Source organism: Chrysochloris asiatica, unplaced genomic scaffold (assembly GCF_000296735.1).
Source record: "Chrysochloris asiatica unplaced genomic scaffold, ChrAsi1.0 scaffold00087, whole genome shotgun sequence".
In the NCBI taxonomy this organism is placed as follows: Eukaryota; Metazoa; Chordata; class Mammalia; order Afrosoricida; family Chrysochloridae; genus Chrysochloris; species Chrysochloris asiatica.
This window is the reverse complement of record NW_006408605.1, coordinates 11,805,085-11,831,336: the sequence shown is the minus strand read 5'-3', so window position 1 is coordinate 11,831,336 and position 26,252 is coordinate 11,805,085. Positions and strand designations below refer to the sequence as shown.

The window sequence follows — 26,252 nt, the reverse complement described above, 5'->3', positions numbered from 1 at the left end:
GTTTCCTTCTTTCTGTTTGTGGCTGTGCAGGAAATCCCAGATTGGAGGCTGAGGGATGTCGGGCTACAGCGCTAGCTCTGCACTGGCCGACAGCGGCGCCCGGAGGCTGAATGTGGGACTGCAGCCTGTCTCTTCAGGAAATCTTTGTTTCTTTAAATTCAAGTTGACAAGAGCTGAACTATTCGAACCTTACAGTCATGACGATCATATCATGACTATCATATATTTATATAAATTAAAATTAGAATTTATTTTAAACGGATAAAATAATTTCTTTGAAAATAAAAAGGTGCAAAAAATAGAAAGTTGTACTTCTATTCCAATGCCCACTGCTATTGAGTTTTTCCATCCAGAGGCACTGTTACTACTTTCAAGCACAATTTTTCATGAGACTGATAGTACTTAAGGAACAACCTTTTTGTCGTTAACCCAAGTCCATATTCATCGTTTCCATCCATGTTTAGGAACTAGAATGCAACCATTGCCATCTTCATTTCAATCATCCAGGTTGCTCTGTACTGTGTTTAAATAATTATATTTAAAACATTGTCTACAATAACTTCAATGGAAAATAGTGGTTTTTTAGCCCGTGTTTTTCAAAATAAAGGAATTATTTGAGGTGAATGTATAGTCATTTGGGCTTTCATGGTTGCTGTTGTTGTTGTGTTGTAGAGTGGGTTCCAAAGCATAGCGACTCTGTATAGCGTTTCCAAGGAGCAGCTGGTGGGTTTGAACTGCCTCCATGTTGTTCATAGTCCAATGCTGATCCTACAGCACTACACCAGTAGCCCAGTTCTCATGGTGAGAAGTTTAAATGATAGTTTAACTAATTTCATGGTGCTGTGGTGCTGCAGGATAATGCTGGACCGCAAGGTCAGTTTGAACTACAAGGTCAGTGGTTCAAACCCACCAACTGCTCCTCGGAAATCCTATACAAGATCGCTATGGTTTGGAACCAACTCTGCAACACTTAACAACAACAATTATGGCCCTGACGGGTGTGCTCTCTTTACACAAATCTACCATAGACCTGTATTAAAATGCTATGTCTTCCACATAAATCCCAAACCAAGCCCACTGCCATGGTGCAACTCTGACTCATAGTAAACTTGTGTCGTTTCCAAGGCTGTACATGTTTACAGGAGCAGAAAGCCTAGTCTTTCTCCCACAGTGGCTGGTGGTTTTGAACTACTAACTTTGTGGTTAGCTGTCTAGGACCACCAGGACTCTTTATATTTTCCACATTGTTGTTGTTGTTAAGTGCTGTCAAGTCATAGCACTATGAAAATAGAGAATGACAGGCAAAACAATCATACAGTGTTACCAGGTATGATTACAGCTGGAAAAGGTTAAGCACACATTGCTATAAATTGTTGATAGAACACCAAGGAAAAGTTTAAATCTCCCTGGGAAGTGTATTCAACTAAAAACTCAATTTGAAAAATAGACTACAAAGGTGTAGTTGTTCCTTGAAAAGAACAATTTTCAATGACCTTTGGCTTTGATTGTCTTTCCAATAAAGCTAATGCATTTGTTTCTGATATTTATATATTCTCTCCAAATATGCCTTCAAAATAAGAGCATGTCTTGAAGAGGTCTAAGGGACTTGGGTCCAGAGGACACATTGAATGACATTCCTGTATAGAATCTTCTATTCAGAATTGGCAGTATCATAATAAACAAAATTACAAAATATAAGACTCTGAAAAACTAATCATAGCAGCCTTAAGACAAGATGTCTTCATGGGGACTACATGAATATTTACCAGAAAGTAAAAGTCTTAAGAACCAACAGATTTCAATCTTTGATGTTTTTACAAGAGGAAAAGTGATGAAAACTTGAAGAGTGAATCATGCTACAAACCTAAAAGTAAAATAATAAATTTTAAAATGAATAAAAATAGAACTCACTGGAACCAAAGGTGTGTCTTCTATAGGAAACCTTGAATCATCTAACAATGATAAAGGATCCTTTTTCTCACAGCTCTCTTGACTGATGAGCGTGTCTGCATAGTTGGGCTGTGGAAAGATAATGTGGCTCTTCCCAGAGTCTGCAGTGAGGGAGACCTCATGGGAATAGGTCTGCAGGAAAGCCTGTACTCCATCCATGCCCATAAACTGTGAAGCTTGCAGGTGTGGTAAAGCAGTTTCAGGAGTTTGGAGCAGACGCTTCATGTGCCAGCGTCGCAGTCTGAGCGCCATCAGTACGATAACAAAGGCGAGGAAAACGCATGAGACTGTGGCCACAGCCACCACAAGATACAAGGTGATGTCCGAAGCATTAGGGTCAGCAGGTGGTTCGAGGTTGCCCAGATCAGCCAGGATATCAGGGATACTGTCTGCCACAGCCACAGTAAGTGTGACAGTGGCTGAGAGTGGGGGCTGGCCATGGTCCTGAACGGCCACCAGAAGGCTCTGCTTGAGTGTGTCTCTGTCCTGTAGGGCTCTCACAGTGCGCACCTCGCCTGTATGCACCCCCACGGCAAAGAGTCCTGGCTCGCTGGCCTTGAGCAGGCGGTAGGACAACCAGGCATTCTGTCCTGAGTCACGGTCAACAGCCACAACTTTGGTCACCAGGTAACCAGGCTCTGCAGAGCGGGGTGCCAACTCAACACCGGTAGAGCCATCAGTGGGCAGGGTGGGGTATAAGATCTCAGGTGCATTATCATTCTGGTCAAGCACGAAGAGGCTCAGTGATATATTGCTGCTGAGTGGTGGGTCCCCACTGTCACATGCCATTACCTGCATCTGCAACTCTCGAAACTGCTCATAGTCAAAGGATTGCAGAGCATACAGGATGCCAGTGTCTGAATTGATGGAGACATAGGAGGACAGGGGCGCCCCCTGGATGGTGTCTTCAATCAGTGAGTAAGTGACCTGGGAGTTCTTTTCACTGTCAGGGTCATGTGCAGTTACAGAGAAGATGGAGGCTCCTCTGGGGTTGTTTTCTGGAATATAGGTGGAGTAGGAGACATAAGAGAAAGTGGGCGGGTTGTCATTGATGTCTGCCACAAGCAGGGTGAGTTGAGTTTCCGTTGATAAAACTGGACTTCCCCCATCTGTGGCTGTTACAGTGATATTATAACGGGATACCTGTTCCCTGTCAAGGGCTCTGTTAGTCACCAATCGATAATAGCTGTCAATGGACTTTTCTAATTTAAATGGTAGATTCCCTGAGATGGAGCAGGTGACTTGTCCATTCTGCCCAGAGTCTAGATCATGTACATGTAAAAGAGCTATAACAGTTCCCAGAGGGGCATCTTCAGCCACTGGACTAAACAAAGATGTGATGGTCACCTCTGGACTGTTGTCATTTACATCTTCAACTGTTATCAGAACTTTTGCAGTTGCAAGGTATGCTCCCCCATCTTCCGCTTGTATTTCTATTTCAAAGAAGTTTGTTTCTTCATAATCTAGATTTTCTGATATTTTTATTTCTCCAGTATTTTTGTTTAGCTGGAATTTCAACAAGTGTGTGTCGGGGAGTTTTCGGAATGAATATGTCACTTCACCATTGGCTCCTTCATCCCTATCCGTAGCGGTGACAGTCAGTAGCCGTGAACCCACAGGCAGGTTCTCAGGAACACTTACTAGGTATTCAGGCAAGGTGAACACCGGTGCGTTGTCATTTGCATCGAAAACAGTCACACTGACAAGGGCAGTGCCAGATCTGAGAGGGTCACCCCTGTCGGAGGCGGTGAGGACCAAATGGTGCACCGCCTCTTCCTCGCGATCCAGGGCGCGCTCCAGAACCAGCTCCGGATACTTGATTCCATTAGCTCGGCTGTGAACTTGCAGAGAGAAGTGCTTATTCGGGCTGAGCTGGTAGCTCTGTAGGGAGTTCACGCCCACATCTGGATCCACTGCTTCCGGGAGCGGAAAATGCGTCCCTGGAGGGACGTTTTCATTAATTTTTATGTCTAGATTTTCTGCTTGGAATTTCGGAGCATTATCGTTAATGTCAGTTACTTCTATTTCTATCCCGAAAAGCTTTACCCGATCTTCAACAAGGATGTTAAAATTCACCAGACACCTTGCTATCTGAGCACAGATCTCCTCCCGGTCTATCCTACCCGCTGTGATCAAGCTGCCACTTCGTGGGTCCAGAGCGAAAAGCAACGTCCTACCTCTGGAAACGATACGGACTCCGCGCTCCGCCAGCTCCCGGGGCTCCAGCCCCAGATCCTTGGAGATATTGCCAACGAAAGAGCCTTTGTCCAGCTCCTCAGGAACGGAGTAGCGGATCTGCCGGGCTCCGGACTCCCACAGCATCCCCACGAAAAGACAGAGCAGGACCAGCTCGCTGCGGCCGGGGCGATTCCTTTGAGCAGCCATTGTTGTCTGGAAACGAAATTCTCTCCTAGTCTTCAGTGGGCACTGTTGTGTATTTCAATCCATTCCTTTTTCTTTCTGTGGCTGCAGTGAGTCTCTGTAACCTGCGCACGTTAAATTGCGGAGTGAGTTTCCCTGCAGTTCTGGAGTCCGTTTGTACAAACTGTGGGGCTTTGTGTAGTTGAAGCCCGGAGAATTCGGATGGAGATCTGACTGCGTGTTCTCCTAGTAGGTGAACAGCGGCGCTCAGAGTCCTAAGAAGTTATTGCACCCATTATATTTGCAATAGAAAGCAAATGCTATTTGATTTTTGTTGGCTATTTTGTTTTACTTACTTTTTCGATTCCTGCACAAGAGAATCAATTACTATTTGTAAGTTTCTTGGTGAACGATAAAGTGATTGAATATATTCACAACACTCATTTTCCCAATAGAAACATGCCCATTTAAAAAGAAAAGTAATGCTTATTTTACTTGTGATTTTAGCTATATTCAGAAAAGTCTTAAAATTATTTTGAAATTGCGATTTAAAGGGTCCAGTTATATTTGGTAAACAATCACATAAAGTCTGTATTAATATACCTTTTATGAGATAATTCACTTTAAAACTTTTCAAATTTTAGATTTAATTTTACTAAATTTTTCTGGAATTAAGATTGTGGGAAGAGATTTAAAAATGTTCTTTTCTGAAATAATTGTATTGAGCCTTAATTAATTAAAATATGCACTTCATATAGGCATATAACATCTATTTAAATGAATTGGACAAGCAAAACCACAAACTAAAAGGAATACATATATTACAGTTGAAATAGAAATATTTGTCTTTTAATTTCACAGTACAATTTCAAGTGCCAAGATTTTTAAATTAGAATTGGAGTGAGGTAGCTTTTATTTTTTATAAAGTGTTTATGCCAAATGGCTTGCTCTGTCAGGGCACTGAGGCATTGATAGTAACATAAATAAGTTCTTCTCTCAGGCAGTTCATAAGCCAAAACTGAAAATGAAGTCATTCACACATCTTTAATATCTATCAACCCAGCAGCAGTTCATTCCTCAAAGATGAAGGTTTGGAATTTCACATATTTCATATAGGTTTTCCAGAAGGATTTTTGTTATCATGCTTCTAAATATGAACACTTCAAAGATTTTTATCTTTTTTTATTCAAAGGTTTATAGCAGAGAATCAAAGACAGAGACCGAAAGTAAAAGGCAACATTTCATTTGCTTTCTTGGGAACTTATCTTCTAACATTGAGGAAGAGATTGAGAATGCGTGCGATTTGAGCTCCAGGAAAAGATAAGGACCCTGGTCTGCAGTATATGATAAGTCAATGTAGAAGAAACCCAGCAATGCAAAAAAGTTGAAAAGAAAAGTTCCTTTAGGGCAGCAACTTTTCCATTTTAGAAATCTTGGCAATGTGGACAAAGTTTTTATTCTTCCAAGAAAATGTAACTTCGCATACAATTTTAGGGAGTTCTTGGATTTGCTGATCTCTCTACCTCTGCACGCTTATAGTGTGGAAAATAAAGCCTATTAAAATAAATAACTAAGCGATTCTTTGCAATAAATGTTTCTTTGAAAATGTAATTGATATTTACTCCTTATCTGAATTTTTAAAAAATTGTTGTTGAGTGCCTTCGAGTCGGTTCCGGTTCATAGCGACCCTGCATAGGGTTTCCAAGGAGCGACTGATAAGTTTGAACTGCCGACCTTGGTCCAGTGCATTATCCTGCAGCGCCATAAATGTAAACTCATAAATTGTTGCTGTTAAGTGCCTTCGAGTCAGTTTCGAACCATAGCGACCCTGGATAGGGTTTCTGAGGAGCGGCTGGTGAGCTTCAATTGCTGACCTTGCAGTTCAAAACTACTTTTCAGTCTGGGGCATTAACCCACAGCGCCACACCAGGAGTCCAAGGTCATAAATGGTGGTGGTGTACCGTGGAGTCAATTCTGACTCATAGAGACCGGTTCTGAGTTGGGCTGCTAATCGCACGGACAACAGTTTGAAACTACCAGCAGTTCCCCGGGAGAAAGATGAGGCTTTCTGCTCCCGTAAAGATTTACAGCCTCGGAAGCCCTGTGCAGGGTCACTATGAGTCAGAACCAACTCCATGGCACACCGCCACCACCACCAAACTCATAAATAGGATATGGAAAATTCATGGCAGACTTCAAGAGGCAGAATTTATTTATTTAGAAACTAGGACCATTACCTTTGCTTTGCTTAGCAGAACCTGACAAGACATAGCCAATTATGGTTGCATTCTACAGAGCAATTTGTAAGATAAATAAATCTTTTGAAAAATATAATAATAAAAAGTAAATATTAAGAAGATAAGATAGCTATGGGTTATTGGTTTTCTAAAAAGATTCTAAGATGCCGGTAGCGTAGTGGGTTATGAATTGGGCTGCTAACGCAAGGTCAGTAGTTCACACCCACCAGCCGTTCTGCTGGAGACAGATGAGGTATTCTGCTCCCTAAAGATTTACATCAGAAACCATATACAGAGTCACTGACTCAACAGCCCACCATCACCAGATAGAATTCTAGATATGAAAATAAAGTCGTACCCTTGATACGCGAGAAACTAGCAGATTAGAGAAGACACAAAAATGAAACTCACCGGTGCTAGAGTATTAGAAGGTGGAGTCAAATTATCCCCATGAAGTGGAATTAAGTCACCAGAAGAATCACCGCAAATTATGTCTTGTGTAGAATGCAAGGGTTCACTACATTTTAAGAAGTTAAACTCTGTCTTTCCCGTCTGTGCAACATACAGATTGTAAGAATACGGCAAAGTCCCTTCATTGTAGTTGGGGGGAACCACAGGTCCTGATTTGGAGCAAAAATCAATTTGAAAGCAGCCCCCAGCGGTGGAGCTGGAGGAGCGTCGTAGGTGCAGAGCAATCGCCAGAATTACCGCGAGGAGGAAGAGCACTGAGATCAAAGCCAAAGCAAGGACCAGATAAAACTGCAGCTCAGCCTGGGGGTCCTGGGAAGTGGGGCGGTCGCTGAAATCTGGTAGCGCTTCCTGTAGGCTGTCTGCGAAGACCAGGAGCAGTGTAGCGGTGGCTGAGAGTGGTGGCTGCCCTCCATCATGCACAGCTACAAGCAGGCGCTGACGGGACACGTCTTTATCGCCCAAGGCGCGTGCTGTGCGCACTTCTCCCGTGCGCAGCCCCAGACTGAAGAGACCAGGCTCGCTGGCTTGCAGCACGTGGTAAGACAGCCAGGCATTGTGTCCAGCGTCTGCGTCTACCGCTACCACCTTGGTGATGAGGTAGCCAGGCTGTGCTGCGCGCGGCACCATGTCAAAGAGCGCAGAGCCTTCGGGTCCCAGCACCGGATACAACACCCTGGGCGCGTTGTCGTTGCGATCGCCCACTAGCACACGCAGGCTCACGTTGGCGCTAAGCGCGGGCGAGCCCTGGTCACGCGCTTGTAGCGTCAGCTCGAAGGCGCGTAGCTGCTCGTGGTCGAAGGCCCGCTGAGCGAAGACCACCCCACTCTGCGTGTTCACAGACACGTAGGATGACAGTGCCCGCGGTTCCAGGTCGCTGGCCACGATGGAATAGGATATTTGGCCGTTGATCCCTAAGTCCAGGTCAGAAGCACTGACTTGCATAATGGACACGCCAGGAGGGTTGTTCTCAGCCACGTGGACCACGTAGGAGGCCTGGTGGAATACTGGCGCGTTGTCATTGACATCGGTGATGTGCAGAATGAGGCTTGTGCTGGAGGACAGTGGCGGCTTGCCTTTGTCGGTTGCTGTAATAGTAACGTTGTATTCTGGAGTCTTCTCTCGATCCAAGGTTCCATCTGTCAACAGCTTGTAGTAATTTTTAGAAGAAGAAAGAATCTTGAAAGGAACATCTCGTCCTATTCGACACGTGACTTCTCCGTTTTCCCCAGAATCCCTGTCCCGTGTTTTGAAAAGGGCAACAACCATTCCAGAAAAAGAATTCTCCAAAATGTGATCAGAGAGAGACGTTATGATTATTTCTGGGCTGTTGTCGTTTTCATCTAGGATTTCTATGATTACTTTACATTGAGTAGAGAGTCCACCTCCGTCCTTGGCTTCCACTTCCATGCTGTATCTTCCTACATCTTCAAAATCCAAAGACTGGTTATTCGTAATCACACCTGTGTTCTCATCTAATGAGAACGTGTGCCTTGTGCTCTGAATGGTGCTTCGGAAGTAGTAGTTTATCTCAGCATTGATGCCCTCGTCCTGGTCAGTGGCTGTCACCTGAAACACCGACGTTCCTGGAGGTAGATTTTCGCTCAGACTGATTCTATATTCATCTTTACTGAACACCGGGGGGTTATCGTTGGTGTCCCTGACAAAGATTTCTATGTTCGCTGTGGCACTATGGGGTGGATCCCCACCATCCAAGGCAGTCAGTATTAAGTGATGAGACCTCTGCGCTTCTCGGTCTAGGGGTTTCTCTAGAGATAACTCTGGGTATTTACTACCATCAGAATTAACTCTAATCAATAATGAAAAGTAAGGATTAGGATTTATCTGATAATCTTTAATTGAGTTAGTGTTTATGTCGGGGTCTGTGGCAGGGTCAAGGGATATTCGTGCACCAGCCGATACAGATTCAACAATTTCTAAATGTATATCCTTTTTATCGAATTGAGGGGCGTGATCATTAATATCCTCAACAACCACAAGAACATGAAAAATATTTAAAGGATTTTCCACCACAGCTTCCAACTGCAACTCGCATATTCTTCTCTCTCTGCATATCTGCTCACGGTCTATCCGGTCCTTCACAAGCAAGTTCCCGCTCTCCAAGTCTACGTTGAAATAAGGCTTCTCCGCGCTAACTCGCAGCTTCCGAGCGGACACTTCCAGAACACTGAGCCCCAGATCTCTAGCGAGGTTCCCCACCACCGCGCCCTTGGCTAGCTCTTCGGGAATCGCGTAGCGGACCGGTTCGCAGAGCGCGGGGCAGAACAAAGGCAGCAGGAAGGCTAACAGTACCTGAAGCCGGCTGGTCGGATGTGCCTGCGCGCAGCTCCCTCCCATCCCGCACTCCAGTCTTCTCTGGGTCCTTCCACACGCGTTTCTGGAAAACTGAAGAAACTGCAGTCCGCAGTGGCCCTAGAAAAGCATTCGGCCCAGGACAGGCAGAGTCTCCAGTCTCAGGGATGGGAATCCGTATGTCTTGACAGTGTCGGCGCGGCGAGTTCAGTGTGTGAGCTGGTTTCCTTCTTTCTGTTTGTGGCTGCGCAGGAAATCCCAGACTGGAGGTTTGGGGATGTCGGGCGTCAGCACTAGCTCTGCACTGGCCGACAGCGGCGCCCAGAGGCTATAGAAGGGACTGCAGCCTCTGTCTCTTCAGAGAGTGTATACTGCTCTTTATGATGCAGTTACATAATAGATCCTATTTTTAGTTTCACCATAGTATTACAGCATATATTTATATACTTAGTGTTTTAAACCGATTTACTGTGGATAATTTTAAACTTATAGAGAACCCTCATATATGGCACTTCCCATTATTTCGAAGACATACCATTTTAATTGACACTCCTTTTCAAGATGAGACATTAAGAACAAGAATTTTATCTTTAATTCTACTCTTTTATAATATGTTATCATTTTCTAATGAATCATACTTAGTTGAAGAAAACTAGAGTTCAGTATTTCCTAGACGCGATCCAATCATAGATCCAGTGAACCATGTGTTCTCTTTCTAAAGACAAGTGAAATTTTTGCAGCAGAGAATAATAGCTACCTACCATAACAAACCTCCAACAGTATCTGTTATTACATGTTCCCAAATTAAGATAAAATAAGATCTATTTTAATATTTATGAATATTAAGAACTGAAGGTTAATTCTTAGGACAGAAATTTAAATGACAATTTTCTTATTGCATGGTTAAAAGCATGACCCTGAAAATGCTTTACATTTTATTGCTAGCAAAATCACAGTGTCTGAAATACTGGTCTCTATTAGTATGTGTTTCATAGTGGGTTTCAGACATGTTATTCTTTATTTTCTCATAAATAAAAGACTATGAGTTACAAAAATTATAAAGACAAACTAATTCTCTTTCCATTAAAATGCCACCAGTCATCAATGTGTCTATGGATAGACTAGAATTTGTGTCAACTACAAAGGTTATTTTCAGATCATCTTCTGGAGTGTCATTTGTTACTTGACCCTTGATAATATTTATGCTTAAAATAAAAATTAATAATATATTATTCTTTTTCCTATCACTAAAAGCCAATAAAATATCCTTAAAACTTCCATAGTGATTCCTAAAATTTTTCCTAAATAATCTCCTATATTCAGATTCCAACCTCCAAGTTTGGAGACTCGAGCGAGCCTGAAATAACAGATAGTTGAGGTAGAATTTTTTTTTACCTTGTTTTGACCATCTACATTCTCAGAAACCCCTCTTTTTAGCAAGCATAAACTATAGGGAAAATGAGTACAAACTATCCTTTATAATCTGATACTAGCATTTATCAGATTCCGACGATTATCTAGGAACATAACCTGATATCGTAATACAGCATTGGTGTTGGTAGTGTGTCGGTGAAGTCGATCCTGCATAGGGTTTCCCAGGCTGTAAATCTCTACAGAAGCAGAAAGCCTCATCTTTCTCCTGCTGAACAGCTGGCTGGTAGTTTAGAATCGCTGACCTTGAGGTTAGCAGCCAGATTCATAACCTCTATGCTACCAGAGCTCCTTAATGCACCATTGTTGTGGTTGTTGTTAAGTGCCATTTTTTGGTTCCAAGCCATAACAACCCTATATAGGGTTTCCGAGGAGCAGCTGGTGAGCCTGAACCGCCAACCATGAAGTTCAAATGGTTTTGCAGTCTGGTGCACTAACCCACAGCACCACTAGGAACTTAAAATCTTTGAAAATAAAAAAGGCATTCTTCACTATGGCTTGGAAGTGAATGATAGTGAAGTTTGAATCTTTCTCAGATGCAACAGAGGTCTTTAAATCAAAACAGATCGTACACATCAAAGGGATGTGATCCAAAGAAACAGGATGGTGTGAGCAGTGAATCTGGGATTTTAGTTGTTTCTTTAAAAGAACGTATTTGTTTTGCTATTAATTTACCCCAACTAAATAGATTTGCTTACAAAAATACTATCTGCTATAGATAGGGTTTTAAGGATAAGAATTTTACAAACTGTTTCTTAGAGATGTTGTTTAGTGCCATGGAGTCGGTTCTGACATTGTTTAGTGCTGTGGAGTCTGTTCCAACTCACAGAAACCCTGTATTGGGTTTCCGAGGACTGGCTGGTGGGTTTGAACCACCAATTTTTTGATTAGTAGTCCAGTACTTATCCTACAGAGCCAGTGGAGATAATGATGAGTAAACTTCAGGAATGGAAATGCTGTCCTAGGGAGTAATAGTGAACCACTGTAACCTGATCCAGTAACCAATCACCGTCAATTACTGCCATCTGAAGGTCTGAATCAGTGTAAGTAAGAAAATGAAAGAAGCCCCATGAGGAAGAGCTTACATTGATTAGATAAATTATTATAAGAAGTGAAAATCATTTCCATGATGCGATCAATAAATGTCTCCTTTAGAAGCCGGAACAAAAATTAGGTTCTGCAGAAATTTAAATGAAAGTGAGAAATACATTAAAAACAAATTACCTGAAGTGCAGAAAATGAAAGAGAAAGCAACTTGAATAGAAGAAAAAAAACGTACAAAATAGAACTTACTGGAACCAAAGGGGTGTCTTCTATAGGAAACTTGGACTCATCTGAAACACACAAAGGCTCGCTTTTCTCACAACTCTCCTGGCTGATAAGTGTGTCCGCATAGTTGGGTTGGGGGAAGATCAGGTGACTCTTCCGCGAGTCCGCGGTGAGGGAGACCTCGTGGGAGTACGTCTGCAGGAAGGCCTGAACCCCATCCACGCCCACAAAGTGTGAGGCAGGTAGACTTGGCAATACGCTGTCTGAAGCCCCAAGAAGGTGCGACATGTGCCAACGTCGCAACCTAAGTGCCAGCAACACTATGACAAAGGCAAGGAAAACGCAGGAGACCACTGCCACAGCCACCACAAGGTAGAATGTTAGGCCGGAAGCCTCTGGATCACCGGGGACCTCCCGACTGCTCAGGTCCACCAGAACATCGGGGATGCTGTCGGCCACGGCCACAGTAAGTGTGACGGTGGTCGAGAGAGGGGGCTGGCCGTGATCCTGGACCGCCACCACCAGGCTTTGCTTGAGCGCGTCTCTATCCAGCATGGCCCTCGCGGTGCGCACCTCGCCCGTGTGCACCCCCACCACGAAGAGCCCTGGCTCACTGGCCTTGAGCATGCGGTAGGACAGCCAGGCGTTCTGACCCGAGTCTCTGTCTACCGCCACCACTTTGGTCACTAGGTAACCAGGTTCTGCCGAGCGCGGCGCCAGCTCGACGCCGGTGGAACCATCTGTGGGGAGGGCGGGGTACAGGATCTCCGGGGCGTTGTCGTTCTCGTCCAGTACAAACAGGCTCAGCGATACATTGTTGCTGAGTGGCGGGTTCCCACTGTCGCTTGCTGAGACCCACATCTGCATGTCTCGGAACTGCTCATAGTCGAAAGATCGAAGTGCGTACATGACGCCTGTGTCTGAGTTGATGGAAACGAAGGAGGACAGTGGTGCCCCCTGAATGGTGTCTTCGGTCAGGGAGTAAATAACCCTGGCATTCTCCCCATTGTCGGGGTCATGAGCTGTCACAGTGAAGATGGAGGTGCCTCTGGGATTGTTCTCCGGAAGGTAGACTGAATAAGAGGCATGGGAAAAGGTGGGAGGATTGTCATTGATGTCAGTGACATGTAAGGTGATGTGCGTTTCAGTGGACAGGGATGGAGTTCCTCTGTCTGTCGCTGTCACTGTGATGTTATATTCAGAGACTTTTTCTCGGTCAAGAATTTGAGCTGTCAACAATCGATAATAATCATCAATTGAATTTTCTAATGTAAATGGTAAATTATCCTGGATAGAACAGACAATTTGACCATTCTTCCCAGAGTCACCGTCATGAGCATTAAAAAGCACCATTACTGTTCCTGGAGGAGTGTCTTCCCTCACTGGACTAAACAGAGATGTAATGGTTACTTCTGGACTATTATCATTTACATCCTCCACAGAAATGAGCACTTTAGTCCTACCTTTTAATCCCCCACCATCTTCGGCTTGTATTTCCATTTCATACAAAGCACACTCTTCATAATCTAGACTTTTTGCTGTTGATATTTCCCCAGTATTTTCATTAAGGTGGAATAACGGAGATTGCTTTTCGTTAATTTTCCAAAATTTATAGGCCACTTTTCCATTGGTTCCCTCATCTGGGTCGGTAGCTTTGACAGTTAGCAGTCGGGTGCCCCAGGGCACGTTCTCTGGGACTTTCACTCGGTAAACCGGTTGATCAAAACCCGGAGCATTGTCATTGGTATCCAGCACGGTCACATGGATGCGCACTGTGCTGGAGCGACGTGGGTCGCCGCCATCGAACGCAGTGAGGACCAGGTGGTGAGCAGCCTCTTCTTCGCGGTCCAGAGCGCGCTCCAGCACCAGCTCTGGGCTTATAGTTCCATCATCTCCAGTCTGCACGTCCAGGGAGAAGTGGCGATTGGGGCTGAGCTGGTAGCTCTGGAGGGAGTTTACGCCCACGTCGGGATCAACAGCTTCTGGGAGGGGATAACGCGTTCCAGGCGCAGCGATTTCACTAATTTTTACTTCCAGATTTTCAGTCTGGAATTTTGGGGTATTGTCATTAATATCAGTTATATCTATTTGAATTCCATATAGTTGTACTCTGTCTTCAATCAGTACTTTAAAGTTAACCAAACATGGTGCACTCTGAGCACAAAGCTCCTCTCGGTCTATCCTGCCCGCTGTGATCAAGCAGCCGCTTTTCGGATTTAGAGCAAAGAGCTGGCTCTTACCTCTGGAGACAATGCGGACTCCATGCTCTGCCAGCTCCCGGAGTTCCAGCCCCAGGTCCTTGGAGATGTTGCCCACAATGTAGCCCTTTTCTGTCTCTTCGGGCATTAAGTAGCGAATTTGACTGGCCCAAGAATCCCACAGTGTCCCCAGGAAAAAGCACAGCAGGACCAATCTTCTGAGGTGCTGGCGACTCGTTGGAGCAGCCATTGTTGCTTCGCTACGGAATTTTCTCAGAATTCTCTCTGTACTCATTAGGTTCCTTTTTTCCCTCTTTCAAGTATGGTGATGTTTTTCTTCAAAAAAAAAAAAAAAAAAAAAAAGCCCGAGTGTCCGAAGTTAAGAGGCTGAGGTTTACTGAAGTCCCGGAGCCGGTTTCTGAGAGCTAAAGGGCTTTGTGTAGTTGTAGCTCTAAAAATCCGGATGAAGCGCTGTTTGAGATTTCTCGCAGAGTTGGTGAACAGCGACGCCCAGAGTTCTAAATCGTTACTACACCCACTGTAATACTTGATTATAGTATTTTTTTAATTATGAGATTTTATATTTTCCAATTGATTATTTCAGTCATGTTCCAAAAGCAAAGATCATTTTTAGATATCTTAGTGGAAGTTGATGTAGAGTGACATTTCTATGTGTATTATTAAATCACTAGACTCTTTTTTTGATTACGATTACTATTGTTGTTAACTTACCCTTATTCTTGATAGACTCTTGCTCTCTAAACTATTTAAATTTTTTGTGGTGCTCCCATCTTTTTTCTATGTATCAACAATTTTCAGAAATAATTAAGATGTGCAATCTTCTGGAAAAAAATTGTTATTTTTCTACATTTCATATATGCTATATATATAGTAGGTAACTTTATTAAATATACATGGCTATATCATTAACTTCTGAATTAGCTTTATACATCTAAATTTACTTTATAGCAAAATTCCTGTAAATTTTTCCTTTAAGAAAATAAAGTAAGTAATAATCATGCGTGTTTATTAGCCTTAGAAACTATACAGGATCGCTATGAGTCTGAACCAACTCAAAGGCACTTTACAACAACAAATATGAGTCAGAACTGACTCCTATAGCCCTTAACAACAACAATAATAATATATGGATATTATCACCTAATATTGCCAAATTTAGGTGATAATATCCATATATTATTATCTATATAAGATAATTATATTTTTTAATTCTCATATTTGTGATTGTTAAACTTTTCTGCCATTAAAATTTTTTTTCGTTTGAATACAGCATTTGGCTACTCTTATGTGGAAGATTCAAATGAATATACAGTTAAAAGTGAGTTTCTATCTCACTCCTTATGCAATTTTAAAGTATTCTTCAACTTCTTATTTAAGATATGTATTCTTACCATAATTTAAACTTATGTCATAATTTGGGGAAAAGAAGAAACTATAGCACAAGTGATTATCACTGAAAAGTAAAAGGGCCATTATAAGAAAGCTCGTTCAATGGTAAAGATGCCATTAACCGAAGCCGTTGCTAAGAGATACCAAGCAAATGATGGATGTTTGTAAGCACAACAAACTAGTAATGCAAGATTTCTAAGACTATAAGGATAATCAGAAAATCTCTATCACTTCTATGCATAGAGCTCAAAAAAAAAAAAAAAAAAATCAGTGTCTCTTTTTACCTCCCCCCTGATTATATGTCAGGGATGAGAGCAAAAGAAATCAGTGCAGTAACATTTCTTTCATCAAGTGTTTTTCTTCTGGTTATATTGTCATCATTATATATTATATATATTATTAGTATAAAGAAGGAGCTCTGATAGCATAGTGGTTATAAGTTGGGCTACTAACCTCAAGGTCAGCAGTTTGAAACTACCAGCCATTCCATGGAAAAAAGATGGGACTTTCTGCTCCTGTAGAGATTTACAGCCTCAGAAACCTTATACAGGGTCGCTATCAGTCAGAACTGACTCCACAGCACACCACCACCACCTCCACCACATTAGTATAAAGAGGAAGGGGTTGATTTGATACCCCAAAGCATGAAGAAATTTAAGAGATTAATCTTAAAACCCAATGTTGGAAGGAAAAAAAAGTAATAACATGGACCCTCTGATGAATTCATTAAATTCTCTCTCACACAACATATTTAATACAATTTTAGGGGAGTCAGAGAACCATGAACCAGTAGGTAGGTATAAAGAACTAGACATAAGGAATTAACACAGAGAAAGAGAAGAAAGTTGTAACAGTGAAATCAGTGAAGGAAGGTACCTAGTAGTAATTAGTTTTTTGCTTTTTTTTTTTAATCTAAAGGATGAATTAAATTATTGCTTACTTTAAATTTAATGTTAATTTATAGATAACAAAAATTTAAGTATTTTTAAAGTAATGAATGAGGTAATCCATGAGCAAATTTCATTAACTTTGAAAAATAAAGAGAAAAAATTTTCCATTCTTTTTACTGTGAAGCAAAAAAAAAAAAAAAAGTGTGCGCCTTCATTATTTTGTAATCCAAAGTTGGTAAGATATCTCTATTTTCTAAGCCACATACAAAAACAAAAACCTGAAAAATCCCCGAAAGGGAAGGAAAAAAAAAACCAAACAAACAAAAAGAAAAAAACCCACACACCTATTAACTATGTGTTACAATTTGGGGCTGCAACCTTCATGGTACTAGATTGCTAGGTTTTTGTTTTGCATTGTCACTTTTTGCAGCGGTGGGTTCCAACCACTAATCTTTAGTGATCCTGCAGTTCAAACTGACCTTGTGGTCCAGTGCATTAACCTGCAGAGCCACACCAGGGCTTCCTGGTGAGTAGTCCAGTATAAAGTTTTCTCCATCCATAGCCACCCCCAATTCACATTCACCTTGAAGAAAGAAATGTGAGCTTTTTCACTGACTATAATTTTAGTAAGACCACTGACTACATAACGGTAATGCAACATATTTTCATGTACATATGGAAAACTGGTTAGGGAAAGAAAGGAGGAGACATTTAAATGCTACTTACCGGCTCTACAGACTCAGGATGAGAAGTTGACTCACTTGAACTACAGAGTGGAAATAAGACCCCTGACGAATCACCACAAACTATATCTTGTCCTGAATTCAGTTTCTCACTACATTTCAAGAAATTGAATTCTGTCTTTCCCGTCTGTGTAACATACAGATTGTAAGAATAAGGCAAAGTTCCCTCACTGTAGTTGGAGGGAACCACGGGTCCAGGCTTGGAGCAGAAACTAGACTGAAAGCAGTTCCAGGAAGCGGGACTAGAGGAGCGTCGCAGGCGCAGGGCTATGGCCAGAGTCACAGCGAGGAGGAAAAGTACCGAGATCAAGGTCAAAGCCAAGACCAGATAAAACTGCAGCTCAGCCTGGGGATCAGAGGGTGTGGGTCGATCGCTGAGGTCTGGCAACGCCTCCTGCAAGCTGTCAGCAAAGACCAGGAGCAGAGTGGCAGTGGCTGAGAGAGGTGGCTGTCCTCCATCGCGCACAGCGACCAGCAGGCGCTGGCGGGTGGAGTCCCTGTCGCCCAAGGCGCGAGCGGTGCGCACCTCGCCCGTGCGAAACCCCAGACTGAAGAGCCCAGGCTCACTTGCCTGAAGCACGTGGTAGGACAGCCAGGCGTTATGCCCCGAGTCCGCATCTACTGCCACCACCTTGGTGATCAGGTAGCCAGGCTGTGCTGCGCGCGGCACCGTGTCGAAGAGCGCTGTGCCTTCGGGTCCCAGCGCTGGGTACAGCACCCTGGGAGCGTTGTCGTTGCGATCGCCCACTAGCACGCGCAGGCTCACGTTGACGCTGAGCATGGGCGAGCCCTGGTCACGCGCCTGTAGCGTCAGCTCGAAGGCGCGTAGCTGCTCGTGGTCGAAGGCGCGCTGAGCGTACACCACCCCGCTCTGCGTGTTCACAGACACGTAGGATGTCAGCACCTGCGGTTCCAGGTCGCTGGCCACAATGGAATAGGATACATAGCCATTGGCTCCCAAGTCAGGATCAGAGGCGCTGACTCGTGCAATGGAAGAGCCAGGAGGATTGTTCTCAGTCACGTGGACAACGTAGGAGGCTTGGCTGAAAACTGGAGTGTTGTCATTAACATCAGCGATGTGCAGAGTGATGCTTGTTCTGGAAGAAAGAGGTGGCTTGCCTGTGTCAGTGGCTGTGATGGTGACGTTGTACTCTGGTGTCTGCTCTCGGTCCAGGGCTCCATCTGTCACCAATTTATATGAATTTTTGGATGAAGAAATAATCTTAAAAGGGATTATACCTTCTAATCGACAATTTACCTCCCCATTTTCCCCTGAATCTTGGTCATGTATTTTGATTAAAGCAATCAATGTTCCTGGTATTGCGTTTTCCGGAATCATTTCGAGGAGAGAATGAACTGTCACTTCTGGGTTGTTATCATTTTCATCTTGAATGTCAATTTCAACTGTACATTGTGCAACTAGTCCTCCGCCATCTCTCCCTTCCACCACTATAGAATATTCTTTGATTTCTTCGAAATCCAATGTTTTAAGAGTTGTGATTTCCCCGCTATTTGAATTTAGATGAAACACTTGCCCGGCTCTGTGGAAGGAATACGTGATTTCTGAGTTGACGCCTTCATCCTCGTCTGTAGCTGACACGCGCAGCACAGGGGTGCCCGGGGGTGCATTTTCTGGAAGGCTGACCCTGTACACGTCCTGGTTGAATACAGGGGGGTTATCATTGGCATCAGTAACCTGGATCCGGAGCTCAGTGGTACCACTTAAGGTTGGAATTCCGCCGTCCAAGGCTGTCAAAACTAAAGGATGATAACTCTGCTTTTCCCGGTCTAAAGGTTTCTCCAACACCAATTCGGGGTATTTACTGCCATCTTGTTTCACTTTGTTTATCAATGAAAAACTAGAGCTTGGAGAGAGTTTATAATTCTGTAGAGAGTTCAAACCAATATCCGCATCTTCCGCTACGTCTAATATAAATCGCGTACCAGGCTGTGCAGACTCGCTAATTTGAAGTTCAAAAGCATTTTGTGTGAATTTCGGCGTGTGGTCATTGATATCTTCAATATCCACATTCACGTGGTAAAAGTTCAACGGATTTTCAGCAACAGCCTCAAATTCCAGAGCACAGGCTGGCTTCTTCCCACATATCTGCTCCCTGTCTAGCCTGCTGCTCACAAGTAACTCTCCACTCTCTGCGCTCACTGCGAAGTGAGGCTTCTCCGAACTGACTCGCAGTTTTCGAGTCGGTAACTCATGCACACTGAGCCCTAGGTCCTTGGCCAGGTTGCCCACCACCGAACCCTTGGGCATTTCCTCGGGAATCCTGTAGCGGATCTGCTCTGAGAGCACCAGGCCGAACAAAGATAGCAGGAAGGGAAAGAACGCTCGCCGCCTTTCAGCCCGGCCCCACTCCCTAGTGCCGCTGCCCATCCCTCTGGTTCCCCTCAGTTTGCTCACCACCCGGAGACTCCCGGTTGTATTGCAGAATAATCTCTGTATTGCAGAAGTCTGTAGCTCTGATCAACCTTCAGTTCCAGTAGTGAGAATCCGGAATTCGTCTTTTTTTAGAAGAAGAAGTGGTTGAAACGCTCGCGGTAGCAAGTCTGAAATGGGTTGCCCTGGAAAGTGCTCTGCGGCTGCGCAGGAAGATCCGCGAGCACCAAGCGCTCCACTTTGGCCAACAGCGGCGCCCAGAGTCCTCACTAGGGAACTGCAGCATCTGCTGCTTCAGTTTAGCAAAAACCAATGAATGTGTGCGCTCAACTGATAAGGGCACGTTTGCATGCCCATATAATTAATAGGTTAAACTATAAACACTCTTGTTAAGGTATCTTTTCTTAAGTTTTAAAATTGTTTCGAATATAATATGGAATTTTTACATAAACTTACAAATATTGGACCATTTATTTCATCATTCTTCAGCTATGCTAAGGACTGCAGTGGATGTAATAGAAAGAGTAAGACAGTACTTACGTTCAGAAACTTCAGAATCTACTTATTTTATGAATTCATCTCTCTTTCTTAGCCATTACATGCTAAAATAATTTTAATCCTTCTTTCATCAAAAAGTTTATTCCTCCAACATTTCTAGGTGCTTTGCATCACATACATTAGAGTTGAAAATTATTTTCTAAAGGTGTGCAGTTTTGTACCAATCCCCAACCACCACTTCTTCTGGATAACAATGACTTCTTTATGGCTTAAAAAAAAACAACTCTTCTGACTACCACAAGAATTATTCAAGCAAGAAAATTCTTCTTATGCTATAGTTGTAAGATGGTCTACCTAAGTCCATCTGTTTAATTTCTGTTTATCACCTGAATTACATCATGCCCTTTATAGTAAACAAATTTATCCATTCATCTATGCAACTATGATATACGGAGGCAATGGCTTTGCAATTGGAGAAATGAGCACATGAACTTTTCTTTTGTATAAATTTACTGGATAAAGTGCACTTTGGTCTCATTCTTATTAACTTCATTTGCAAAATGATTAGTGAACATTTTGAGACAGGGTTTGGATTTTCTTTTTTTATTAGGGCAACTTTACACTTTTTAAACTTGCAAAAGTCTGTAAATACAGTTGTCCCAACAAATGATTGTGCAGTCAGACACTGCTGTTGTTGTTGTTAAGTGCCAGCAAGTCGGTGCCAAATTATTTTGATTCTGTATAGAGTTTCTGAGGAGTGCCTGGTGGGCTTGAACCATCAACCATTTGGTTAGCAATCCAGTGCTTATCCTACAGGGCCACACCAGGACCGCAGTCAGACATTACAGAAAGCATGTAGATAAACTCTCACTTCAGGGATGGTCATTTATATGCAAAACTGAACAAAACACCAAACAGGCCATGAGAAATATCCTTTTCACTAATAACAAGATTTATGTCTTTCACTTCCACCCTGATGACAATCAAATCAGGAGATTAGTTTTATTCAAACACCACAGAAAGGAGTACAGAAGATGTGAAGTCCAGACTGCATCAGTTTAAATTGAATTGATGAGTTTGTTTTGAATTTGTGCACATGAAACTTTTGGTCTTAAATCCATATTCCCCAGATCTCCCTTCAGGAATCCACAGACACATTGCACATGACTGCACAACCAGATCAGCTCACTGGAATTCTACTGAAACCTGTTTTTTCATATTTTACAAAATTCATTTTCAGGAGTTTGAAATTACATTTGATTTCAGACGGACATGACTTGATTGTATTTTGATTTAGGGGGAGGTTAATGATGATTCCCAGCTTTCAATTTCATGTATGCACTGATAAAAGACTTGGGTGGTCACCGAAAACAGATACAATGTTTAGAATATCACCTTCCATTAGAATTCATCCTTTAAAGTGGATTTATATTTCAAACTATGATATACAGTAGTAAAGCTTTGAAGGGGTCAGAAAAGAGGTTTACATTGAAGAAAAATGTAAAAGCGTAGTTATGGGTCCAGGAACCCTGGTGGCGCAGTAGGTTTTGAGTTGGGCTGCTACCCTAAAGGTTGGTGGTTTGAACATGCCACCCTCCATGCATCTGCTTCCTGAAATAGTCACAATTTAGGAAACCCTATAAGGAGCTCTGGTAGCGTAGTGGTTACAAATTGGGCTGTGACCCGCAAGGTCAGCAGTTCGAAACTACCAGCTGCTCCGCGGGAAAAAGAAGAGGCTTTCTACTCCCGTAAACATTTACACCCTCGGAAACCCTGTACAAGGTCACTATGAGTCGGAACCGACTCGAAGGCACTTAACAACAACAACAACAACATAAGGTAGCTTTACTTTGTCTCATAGATCACTATAAGTTGGAGTTGATTACATGGCAGTGGTGTTATTGGGTAGTAGTAAATCCAAACTCTAGACCATTTTTCTAAAACTCTAAATGAATTCTAAAAATTCTGAGGTGCATTTTACCTTTACTAAGTTAAAACAAGGATTTAGACTTCTAAATAATTCTTCCTGAGTACTACTTTCGGAAATACATGAGTTCTATGTATATATAAAAGAAAGCATACAATAGCAAACTTACCCTATGTGGTGGGCAACTAATTCTTCAGTGAATGAGTGATACTGAGTGTAGTGGAAGGCTTTTAAAATTTTTTGAGAGTTCACAATGTTTTCGAAAGAAATGAAACAACGGAACCCAGAGTTCAATTTAAGTAACAAAAGAAAAATAACCCCCCATATTTTGTTGTGTATTAAAAATTTTTTTCAATTCTATCTACATTATTTGTTTGAAAACACATGACGTCCTATCAAATATAATTCCTCAAAAAATAAAAACAAAGACTTGAACTTACCTCAACACAAGCAGCTTCATCCTTAGGTTCAGGATAGCCTATGAATGTTAACGAAGGATCATTTTTTTCACAGCTCTCTTGACTGAGGAGAGTGTCTGCGTAATTAGGCTGAGGAAAGATAACGTGGCTCTTCCCTGAGTCTGCGGTGAGAGAGACCTCGTGGGAATAGGTCTGCAGGAAAGCCTGTACCCCATCGATGCCCACAAAGTTTGATGTGGGCACACCCGCCAACTCGCCTACCGCAGCCTGGAACAGACGCGACGAGTACCAGCGCCGCAGTTTGAACGCCAGCACCACAATGACAAAAACGAGGAAGACGCAGGAGACAGCGGCCACAGCCACCACCAGGTACATTGTGAGGCCAGAGACGTCTGTGTTGGCGGGAGATTCGAGGGTGCTAAGGTCAGCTAGGATGTCGGGGATGCTGTCCGCCACGGCCACTGTGAGCGTGACGGTAGCCGAGAGGGGGGGCTGACCGTGGTCCTGGACAGTCACCACCAGACTCTGCTTGAGAGCATCTCTGTCCTGCAGGGCTCGAGCTGTGCGTACCTCGCCTGTGTGCACCCCTACTGTGAAGAGCCCAGGCTCACTGGCCTTGAGCAAGCGGTAGGATAGCCAAGCGTTCTGTCCTGAATCGCGGTCAACCGCCACCACTTTGGTTACGAGGTAGCCGGGCTCTGCAGAGCGGGGAGCCAGCTCTACACCAGTAGAACCATCCGTGGGAAAAGCGGGGTACAGGATTTTGGGTGCATTGTCGTTCTTGTCCAGAATGAACAGGCTGAGCGACACGTTGCTGCTGAGCGGTGGATCCCCGCTGTCGCTGGCAGTCACCTGTAGCTGCAGGTCTCGTATCTGCTCATAGTCGAAGGATTGGAGTGCGTAGAGCACGCCATTGTCAGAATTGATGGAGATGTAGGAAGAGATAGGTGCCCCCTGAACGGTATCTTCAGTAAGGGAGTAAGTGATCCGAGCATTCTCTTCGCTATCTGGATCGCGTGCAGTTATTGAGAAGACCGAAGCGCCTCTGGGGTTGTTTTCTGGAATATAGGCTGAGTAGGAGGAATGAGGGAAAGCTGGAGGATTGTCGTTGGTATCTGCCACGTGCAAAGCGATGTGAATTTCAGTGGACAGAGGAGGGGCTCCTAGATCTGAGGCCGTCACCGAAATATTGTACAAAGAGATTTTTTCTCTGTCCAAATATTTCCATGTTACCAATCTATAATAATTATCTATTGATTTTTCTAACTTAAAAGGCAAATCCTCAGGTATGGAACAGACGACTTGACCATTCTTTCCAGCGTCACGATCATGCACATTCAAGAAGGCAACTACTGCCCCAGGAAGAGAATTTTCCAAGATCGGACTAAACAAAGAGGTAATGATCACTTCGGGTCTATTGTCATTTACATCTTCCACAGAAATGAGCACTTTAGTCCTCCCTAAGAGGGCCCCAACATCTTCAGCCTGTATTTCCATTTCATAAAAAGGACACTCTTCATAATCTAGACTTTTGGCTGTTGATATTTCCCCGGTATTTTCATTAAGGTGGAATAACGGAGATTGCTTTTCATTAATTTTCCAAAATTTATAGGCCACTTTTCCATTGGTTCCCTCATCCGGGTCGGTAGCTTTGACAGTTAGCAGTCGGGTGCCCCAGGGCACGTTCTCTGGGACTTTCGCTCGGTAAACCGGTTGATCAAAACCCGGAGCATTGTCATTGGTATCCAGCACTGTCACATGGATGCGCACTGTGCTGGAGCGACGTGGGTCGCCGCCATCGAACGCAGTGAGGACCAGGTGGTGAGCAGCCTCTTCTTCGCGGTCCAGAGCGCGCTCCAGCACCAGCTCTGGGCTTATAGTTCCATCATCTCCAGTCTGCACGTCCAGGGAGAAGTGGCGATTGGGGCTGAGCTGGTAGCTCTGGAGGGAGTTTATGCCCACGTCGGGATCAACAGCTTCTGGGAGGGGATAACGTGTTCCAGGCGCAGCGATTTCGTTAATTTTTACTTCCAGATTTTCAGTCTGGAATTTTGGGGTATTGTCGTTGATATCAGTTATTTCTATTTCTATTCCAAAAAGTTTTCCCCTGTCCGCAACCAGAATGTTTATATTTGCAACACATCGTGCGCTCTGCGTGCAAAGCTCCTCTCGATCTATCCTGCCCGCTGTGATCAAGCTGCCGCTTTTCGGGTTCAGAGCAAAGAGCTGGGTCTTACCTCTGGAGACGATGCGGATTCTGTTCTCTGCCAACTCCTCTGTCTTTAGGCCTAAATCCTTGGAGATATTGCCCACGACATAGCCTTTGTCTGTCTCTTCAGGCACGGAATAGAGAATCTGCCCTATCCCGGTCGCCCACAGCGTCCCCAGGAAAACGCACAGCAGGATAAACTTGCAGCGTTCTCCTGGATTTAGTGGAGCGGCCATTTTTCTTTCACTACCGAATTCTTTCAGAATCTTCACTAGGCATACTACGTCTTGCTTACGTTTTTTCTGCTTTTTTTTTTTTTTTTTGCCACTGCTATGAACCGGAAAGATTGAGTGCCCCAAATTTCGGGACTGAATTTCGCTGGAGTACAGGAATTCGTCTTAGAATCTGCGCGTCTTTGCGAGATGGTAACCCTGAGTTCAACCGGAGGATGCATTGGCTGCATTTCTCTCCAAGTAGGTGAACAGCGGCGCTTAGAGTCCTAATCCATTACTACACCCATTTAGCTATAAAATATTCTATGCTTGAGAAAATACTATGGTTTTTTTTATTAGATGCTTTGCTTTGTATTTATTTAATTTCCCAGATTTCATATTTCAAGGGAGTATAGCATGGAATGAAATTAACATATTATTAAATAATCAGATTTATGGATTACTAGTATATTGAATTACATTCCTGGAAAAGTAGCTCTTTTGAAGTATATATAAATCATGACAACGTTCTTTCCCATGTGTTCTAAACTTTATCATAAATATCTTCTCTATATATTTATCAAGTTAGTAAGAATTACAGTTTCACTACAAATGAATTAATATTGAGACTAAAACAGATCTATTGGAAATCGTTGACCCAGAAGTTGTTTCTTTGGTTTCAATTATTATGGTAAACTATGTGGAGAGTCATTACTTTCTAATTTTTAAAAAGGCTATTTTATTTACTCAATAATTAGTATTTTCAAATTAATTATGTGAATTTTAACAGGTTTAAAAAGGACTATTACAATTTATGTTTCACTGTAGTTTAGAGATTTGCTATTTTGTTTAAATTATGATTTGCTATTTGAAAATGAAAATATCTGAATGGCACAAATAAATAAACATTGAAAAGTAAATAATCATCCAATCTTTTCCACCACCAATTGGAGATGATTAAAATTTAACCAGCTTTAATTAACTTAAGGTAGGCAAATGTTCTTAAGTTAATTCAATCTTATTTAATACTTTGATCAATAGAGCCAAACACAAAAAAATGAGAAACACATAATTATCACTAATGTCACTAGAACAAGTCTTTCCTTCTGCAGTTTTCAACTGAAGCACTTCCCAAGAAAAAAATGAACAAAAGATTGATACAATGCACATTCTGTCACCTTTGTAGAAACATAAAAATGGCAGGCTTTTCTACAATTTTTGAAGAATTTATGACTCTATTTCTCTTCTAGAGATAGTAGAATGTTCTGAGGACCTCTAGTCACATTTTTAGGACTGTAATTAATACGAGTTAAAAATTACATATC

The 26,252-nt window shown here is 42.9% G+C and overlaps 4 protein-coding genes across 4 annotated transcripts in view; all 4 read right to left on the bottom strand.

Annotated features, from left to right (window-relative positions):
- Nucleotides 1-4,335, bottom strand: part of PCDHGA10 (protocadherin gamma subfamily A, 10) — a 6,966-nt gene extending 2,631 nt beyond the window's left edge. Inside the window, exon 1 of the mRNA XM_006866252.1 lies at nt 1,908-4,335. Within this exon, the coding sequence (XP_006866314.1) occupies nt 1,908-4,335 (2,428 nt within the window). The remainder of the gene's footprint in view (nt 1-1,907) is intronic.
- A 54-nt stretch (nt 4,336-4,389) lies between these two features.
- LOC102812538 lies at nt 4,390-14,477 on the bottom strand. The gene is made up of 3 exons (XM_006866251.1): nt 11,985-14,477; nt 6,960-9,449; nt 4,390-4,557 (listed from the first exon to the last, which is right to left on the bottom strand). Exons 1-3 carry the CDS (start codon nt 14,475-14,477, stop codon nt 4,390-4,392), a joined length of 5,151 nt encoding a protein of 1,716 aa, XP_006866313.1.
- Nucleotides 14,478-14,621: 144 nt separating this feature from the next.
- Nucleotides 14,622-19,659, bottom strand: PCDHGB5 (protocadherin gamma subfamily B, 5). Its single transcript, XM_006866250.1, has 2 exons — nt 17,254-19,659; nt 14,622-14,678 (listed from the first exon to the last, which is right to left on the bottom strand). Exons 1-2 carry the CDS (start codon nt 19,657-19,659, stop codon nt 14,622-14,624), a joined length of 2,463 nt encoding a protein of 820 aa, XP_006866312.1.
- Nucleotides 19,660-19,793: 134 nt separating this feature from the next.
- On the bottom strand, nt 19,794-24,990 carry PCDHGA8 (protocadherin gamma subfamily A, 8). The gene is made up of 2 exons (XM_006866249.1): nt 22,528-24,990; nt 19,794-19,865 (listed from the first exon to the last, which is right to left on the bottom strand). Exons 1-2 carry the CDS (start codon nt 24,949-24,951, stop codon nt 19,794-19,796), a joined length of 2,496 nt encoding a protein of 831 aa, XP_006866311.1. The 5' UTR covers nt 24,952-24,990.
- Between the last annotated feature and the right edge of the window lie 1,262 nt (nt 24,991-26,252).

Bases quoted from the DNA above. Each gene is read 5' to 3' on its own strand.
- LOC102812538 (XM_006866251.1), bottom strand. From the start codon at position 14,477: ATGGCTGCTCCAACGAGTCGCCAGCACCTCAGAAGATTGGTCCTGCTG. The intron at 9,450-11,984 runs GTAATTTGTTTT...ATGCTTTTCTAG, and splicing joins TTTCATTTTCTGCACTTCAG to GGCCACTGCGGACTGCAGTT. The intron at 4,558-6,959 runs GTGAGTTTCATT...TTCACCTACTAG, and splicing joins CTTCTAATACTCTAGCACCG to GAGAACACGCAGTCAGATCT.
- PCDHGB5 (XM_006866250.1), bottom strand. From the start codon at position 19,659: ATGGGCAGCGGCACTAGGGAGTGGGGCCGGGCTGAAAGGCGGCGAGCG. The intron at 14,679-17,253 runs GTAAGTAGCATT...CCGGATTTTTAG, and splicing joins ATCCTGAGTCTGTAGAGCCG to AGCTACAACTACACAAAGCC.
- PCDHGA8 (XM_006866249.1), bottom strand. From the start codon at position 24,951: ATGGCCGCTCCACTAAATCCAGGAGAACGCTGCAAGTTTATCCTGCTG. The intron at 19,866-22,527 runs GTAAGTTCAAGT...CTTCCTGCGCAG, and splicing joins ATGAAGCTGCTTGTGTTGAG to CCGCAGAGCACTTTCCAGGG.